Below are 6827 nucleotides of genomic sequence, written 5' to 3'. Positions count from 1 at the left end.
GACCCCTTATTTTGGCACCTGTATGTAATAACTGACAAGACCAGAAGCAGAACCCAAAGACACACTTTTCAAAAATGAGCAAATCACGACTCAAATGAACAATGAAAGTTTAACTATTGAGAGAAAAATCTAAAACCTAAAGCTATGGTTGTAGAATGAGCGGGATGTGAGATTGAATTTCAAAAGACATGAGAATTTTACAAACAAGCAACACCTCTGTCAGTTCTTATCACCAGAAATCATTCCAATGACATTTAATAGTGGACGTTGGCCTAAAAATAATTAATGCTATTGCAAAAATAGTTTCAAAAAGTGGAAAGCTGATGGAAACTTAAGCTAGGCAGCTATGCCCAGTAATTAGTGTGGGAAATGGGACCTCACTTTTTCAAAAACACTTTGGTGCACATGTACCCTAAAACTTTAAGTATAATAATAAAAAAAAGGATCAGTTTACTAAACAGAATAAGCATGATTAAAATACGCAAAGATAAAAAAATTTATCTAGGTGAAATGATGATTTAAAAAATATATCTGAATTAGTTTTCTATTGCTGTGTAAACATCACAATAAGTTTAGTGGTTTGAGACAATACCCACGTATTATTTCATATTTCTATAGATCAGAAGTCTAGACAGCCTTGAGGATCTCTCTGTTTAGGGTATCCCAAGGCCAAAATCAAGGTATCAGCAGAGTTGAGTACTTTTCTGAAGGCTCTAGGAGAGAATCTGCTTCCAAGTTCAGTTGGGTTATTGGCAGAATTCAGTTCCCTTTGGTCACAGGACTGAGATCTCCATTTTTTGCTGGTTGTTAGCCACAGTCCATTCTCAGTTCTTTTTCTTTCGAGACGGAGTCTTGCTCTCTCACCCAGGCTGGAGTGCAGTAGTGAGATCTCGACTCACTGTAACTTCCACCTCCCGAGTTCAAGCAATTCTCCTGCCTCAGCTTCCCAAGTAGTTGGGATTACAGGCACCCACCACCATGCCTGGCTAATTTTTGTAGTTTTAGTAGAGGGGGGTTTCACCATGTTGGCCAGGCTGGTCTGGAACTCCTGACTTTGTGATTTACCTGCCTCGGCCTCCCAAAGTACTGAGATTACAAGCATGAGCCATGGTGCCCAGCCCACTCTCAGTGCTTAGTGGCTAATTTCCAGTGCTTGTCCCCTGGCATCCTCTATCTTGGCCCTGGAAAATCCCCCTTCTACTGAATCCTTCTAATGTTTTTAAACTCTTTGAATTTCTTTTGTGCTGTCAGCTACAGAAAATAATATCTAATATTTAGTGAGTAGCTAAAGTGTCCCAGCCTCTGTTATAAACTCTTTCCATACACTAACTCTTGAATCCTCATAGCAGTCCTATGAGGAAGGTGTTATTATCAATCCCATTTTACACACAGGTTAAATTAAACCTGCAAAGGCCATAAAGTTGGTAAGTGGCAGAACTGGGCCTTCAACCCAGGCAGGCTGACTCAAGACCATGGCTGTTAGCCACTACACTGACCTGCTTTTGAGAGACGTCCACTAATTTAACCACATATAGGATTTATGTGATTAGACTGATCCTGCATCGAGAAATATCCATATGTTAAACTAAAACTAATTAATCACACTTTTGAAATTTCTTTCATTATATAATATATAAGATAATCACCAGAGTAATACTAAGGAACAAAGGACCATGAAGAAATCTACCTACCACAGTTTTTAACATCTGCAAGCATAAATGTGAGCACACATGCATTTTTGCACACATGCATTGATGCTTGCAGATATCCATTAAAAGAACAATGCATTTAAATATAGGGGAAAACCCACATCATCAGTTGATACCATTGAAAGATCAGTTCACACATAAGAAGACCTAATCTACTAGATCCGTAGCCATGCCTGAATTGAGCATATATATGTGTGTGTGTATACATATGTGTGTGTATATAGTATATATGTATACATATATATATATATGCATATAGTATTACACAGGAAATGAACTGCAAATAGACACTATCAGTTTTAGTGTGAATAAGAAGAGAGTATGTAAGACTAAAGGTGAAACAACCTGTACATAAGAACTGTACTCTTGTTGATAATGTTGTTTTACAGGTGAACAATTCTGAAACTGCTATATAGGTATCTTGGCAATGGACAATTATGCAAATGGACAGCAGATGTTAAGGACCAGTTTTCTCACAGTTGGAGAGAGAGATTTCAGATAAGGAAGGGAAGAAGGCTAGAATGATCTGTGCAGTAATGGATTAGAATTGGAGAAATCAGGATAAACTTAGGTTTAGCTTAATATAGATATAGATGGTTACATATAGAACTGTTTATAGGTCTGTGTATATACACAAGTTAGCACATATACATGTACATATTTTTTGCTCTGTTAGCTGAGAGGGTCTAAAAACAATGGCACCTCAGTAATAACAGACTGTTAGCATCCATTCTTTGGTTTCTAATACGATTCTTTAACAATAATAAAAAAAATAGGGTTTCATGGGGAAGTAGATGATTCTAGAACTCAGACAGGAAATATACAAGATGAGCCTGGAGCATTCTGTAGTGCCAATGAGTAAATAAATGCTTAAAAAATTAACAGAAAGGAAAAGAAACCACATTTGTGGGGGTCTGTCAAGAAGACACAGAGATCGGCTAAAAAACTCTCAATGGACAAAGCTGAAAAAATTTGAGCAACAAAATAAAGTAGGACTGAATTATAACTCAAAGCATAAAATAATATCCATGAATTCATACAGAAATAAATGATTTAACATAAATAGGGGAGAAAATAAAATAAATAAAAACAGGTGAGAAAAGGTAAAATCTCCCATGCAGAATAATTACAAATGATTTATAATTCTTCACTTTCAAGGTAGTGGAGCATAATTCCCACTCCATAGTGTAGTCTGTTCATAGCAACTTTCTCCCAAAGAGTAAAGTATGAACAGGGGGAGAGAAAGAATGACTTGGCAGTGGTGAAAGCTGACAAACACCACCTCAGCAAGGTGATCAAGCTTAACCTCAACTGTAATGAATCATGTGGGTAGTATCTACCCATGAGATGATGTGATGAGAATGATGTTTTACCTTTGTGGTCTTCCTCTCTATAACCAGTAACCCTAGTCCAGTCGTGAGAACAATTATCAAGCAAATTATAATTGAGGGACATTCTAACAAATAGCAGACCAGTATATCTCAAAACTGTCAAGGTCATTAAAAACAAAGAAAGACAGAGAAACTGTCTCAACCAAGAGGAGCTTAAGGAGATAAATGAATACTTGTAGTATTTACATGTAGTATTTTAGATGGAATCTTGGGATGGGGCATTAGGTAAAAAGTCAGGATCTCAATAAGCTGTAGTCTTTAGTTAATAATCATGTATCAATATTGATTCATCAATTATGACAAATGTATGATACTAATTTAAGATCGTAATACTAGTAGAAATTAGATAAGGGACACATAGAAACTTTCTGTACTATCTAATTTTTCACAAATCTGCATCTATTTGAAAATTTAAAAGTTTCTTTTCAAAAAGCCAACTGGAGTCAAGAAAATAAGATTAAATACTAAACAAATTAATATCAAAATAAAATAACCGAGCTCAAAAAGATATCCCATAATGCAAAGAAGAAGAGATTGAAATGAGGAAATTGATGATATTCAATGTGAAAAGCAAGAATTTTAAGAAATATATAATACGAACTGAAGATGGAGAGAGTAGAGCGCAAAGGAAGAAAAGCAATAATTAAAGTTTTACAGGAAAGCTATATAAATTTAAAGTCCATATTTTATATAATACATTTTTTCAGTTATTTTCCTTAATTCTGAGGATTTGGCAAACCTAAGGAGGTCTGTAACTTCTGTTATATATTCGTAAGTTACAAAGAAGTTAGAGGAAAGGGAGAGAAGCAAGAGAAAAATAAAAGAGCTAAAGGCAAGAACACAAAAAATTTATCAGGAGTAACTGCTTTTTGTTAGAGGAACAAAAAATGATCTAAAATGCTTACCATTAAGTTTTGTGATAAATGCAATAAAACATGTTCTTTTATATTCCAGAGAATATTCAGTAAAGATTTGCATCACTGGTTCATGTATTTGAAGTGAAGCATGTTTGTGTATAAGCATGTATGCAATTGTGTGGCAGATGCAATACAACACTAAATCAGGCTTAAAGATGAGTGCAGGATGGCTCATCTACATTCAGGTTACATTATAAATTGAGTAAAGCAGGTTTTAAAGTAGCAGTTACATCATAAGCCTAATTTAATAATCATAATAATTAGAGAAAAATGTCAATAGATGGATATATGTATATTATGATTGACTATATTATCAGGGATGGAATTACAGGTGATATTTACTTTTCACTGTTTCAAATTGGATCTAGCAAATATGTATTACATTTATAATCAGGAGTACTCGGAGAAGTACTTGAGTTCAGAATATCTCCTCCATGCCAGGACTCCCACCAATATATAAACTCCATATTTCAAGTGGCATAATTGCTTAAAAAGAAAATCAGCCTCCAGCCAAGCTAGCGAGAGGCATAATGATAAAGCCTGTACTTTTAGAACAGCTGATAAACTCTTATGCCTATGAAAAACTGGGGTCCAAGAGGCCATTCCTCCATGATGAGAGACATCCAATGTTAACCTGTTACTTTTGTGTGTGTGTGTGTGTGTGTGTGTGTGTGTGTGTGTGTGTATGTCAAATGATCCTTTACTGAAATATTTTCCTTTGTGCTTAACTGGCTGGGCATTCCACAGCACCACTGTTGATGTCATCTATGATGTCATGAGGGTGGCAGCCATCAACATTACAGCCCACAGACTGGGCAGTCCCCAGGATCCCTTTAATGGTTCCAGAGAGTTCTCTGGCTAAGGATCGGTGCCGCATCTGTCGAGCAATGTTGACGATCTCATCAAAAGTGACATTCCCATTGTGTTTAATGTTTTTCTGTTTCTTTCTGTCTCTTGGTGGTTCCTTGAGGGCTTTGATGATCAGGGCAGAGGCAGAAGGCACCACCTCAATCTGGGCCTGTCTGTTCTGAATGGTCAGTTTCACTGTAATCCTCAGGCCCTTCCAGTCACCCGTTGCCTTGGCAATGTCATTACCAACCTTTTTTGGAGACAGACCCAGGGGGCCGATCTTGGGGGCCAGGGCAGAAGTGGCACCGACTTCACCTCCGGTGCACCTCAGGTATACGACTTTGATCTCGTTGGGGTCGAACTTCGGAGGCATGGTGGAGGCGGCTGGTGTCGGATGAACCCGGATTCGGGACGACCGAAGAAAGTCGCACCTTGGCCTCCTCCGAGCCGAAAGCCGAGAGCTAACCCCCTGTTTCACAGAAAGAGGTTTTGCTGCTTGGAAAGGAACTTCACTATCTCCATCTGTGCCTCTTGGTGTCGTATCACAGTTTCTCTACAACAAGCATGTACATCCCACTGCACTGAGAGAGAGTATGATTCAGTCTTCACTGTGGTTTTAGAGTGTCTGGAGTCTCCCACCTCATGTTTAATGACTCTTTTGTCACTCGCCAAAGTCCTGCCACACCTGATTTTCATTCTGTTCTCTGTTTTTCAAACACACTGGTTCTTTCCTTTCTCATAAAATGATTTTTCTCTACCTGAATTTCTCTTAGCTTTGCTGATTTCTTTTCCTCTCTCAACTATCAACTTAAATCCTACTTTCTGAGAGATGGTTTCTCCAAGCATCATAAATTGTGTACATTACCCAGTTATTTTTTATCATACACCCATTTTATATTCCTTCACAAATTAAGGTAGAGGCCATGTGTCTCTATTGTACTATGGTATTGTCAGACATAATAAAGTGCTAGGCCTTTTTAAAGAAAGAGGGTCCTTCACAGAAATAGAGAAAAACAATCCTAAAATTTGTAAGGAACCACAAAAGACCCCAAATAGCCAAAGCAATACAGAACAGAAAGAAAAAAACTGGAGGCATTACACTACCTGTCTCCAAAATATACTACAAAGCTATGGTAAACAAAACAGCATAATATTGGTATGAAAACAGATACATAGACCAATGTAACAGAACAGAGAACCCAGAAATGAATCCACGTATTTTCAGCCAACTGATTTTAGACAAAGGTGCTAAGAGCATGCTTGGGAAAAGGACACTGTCTTCAATAAATGGTGCTGGGAAAACTGAATATCCATACGCAGAAGAATAAAACTAGATCCCTCTCATCAGATACAGAAATAAACTGAAAATAAACTAAATGCTTAAAAGTAAGAACGAAAACTCTAAACCTATTACAACAGAGGAAATGCTTCAGGACACTGGTCTCGGCAAAGATTTTATGGCAAGACCTCAGAAGTAAAGGCCACAAAAACAAAAACAGACAAATGAAAAACTTCTGCACAGCAAAGAAAATAATTAACAGAGTGATGAGAACCTGTTGAATGGGGGAAAATATTTACAAACTATTTAACTGAACAAGAGACCAATATTCAGAGTACATAAAGAACCCAACTCAAAGCAAAAAACCAAAATAATCCATTAAAAAGTTGGCAAATTATTTGAATAAATATGTTTCAAAAGAAGACATAAAAGTAGCCATAATATATGAAGAAATACTTAACATCACTAATCATCATGGAAATATAAATCAAAACCGCAGTGAGATTTTATCTTAATCAGTTAAAACAGCTATTATCAAAAAGACAAAAAATAACCAGTGCTGGTGAGGAGGCAGAGAATAGAGAACTCAACTGTTGGTGAAAATGTAAATTAGTATAGCCATTATGAAAAACAGTGTGAATGTTTCTCCAAAAGTTAAAAATATAATTACCATAGTCCAGTA

General features: G+C 36.8%; 1 protein-coding gene across 1 annotated transcript; it reads right to left on the bottom strand.

Moving 5' to 3' along the window:
- Positions 1-4709: 4709 nt before the first annotated feature.
- Positions 4710-5320, bottom strand: LOC458348 (large ribosomal subunit protein uL11-like). The gene has a single exon (XM_054674475.2). It carries the CDS (start codon positions 5237-5239, stop codon positions 4742-4744), a length of 498 nt encoding a protein of 165 aa, XP_054530450.1. The 5' UTR covers positions 5240-5320; the 3' UTR covers positions 4710-4741.
- Positions 5321-6827: the final 1507 nt, after the last annotated feature.

Source organism: Pan troglodytes, chromosome 21, assembly GCF_028858775.2.
Source record: "Pan troglodytes isolate AG18354 chromosome 21, NHGRI_mPanTro3-v2.0_pri, whole genome shotgun sequence".
NCBI lineage: Eukaryota > Metazoa > Chordata > Mammalia > Primates > Hominidae > Pan > Pan troglodytes.
Note: the sequence above shows the minus strand (reverse complement) of the source record. Positions and strands in the feature narration are given on the sequence as shown.

Coding starts and splice junctions, on each gene's coding strand:
- LOC458348 (XM_054674475.2), bottom strand. CDS start 5,239: ATGCCTCCGAAGTTCGACCCCAACGAGATCAAAGTCGTATACCTGAGG.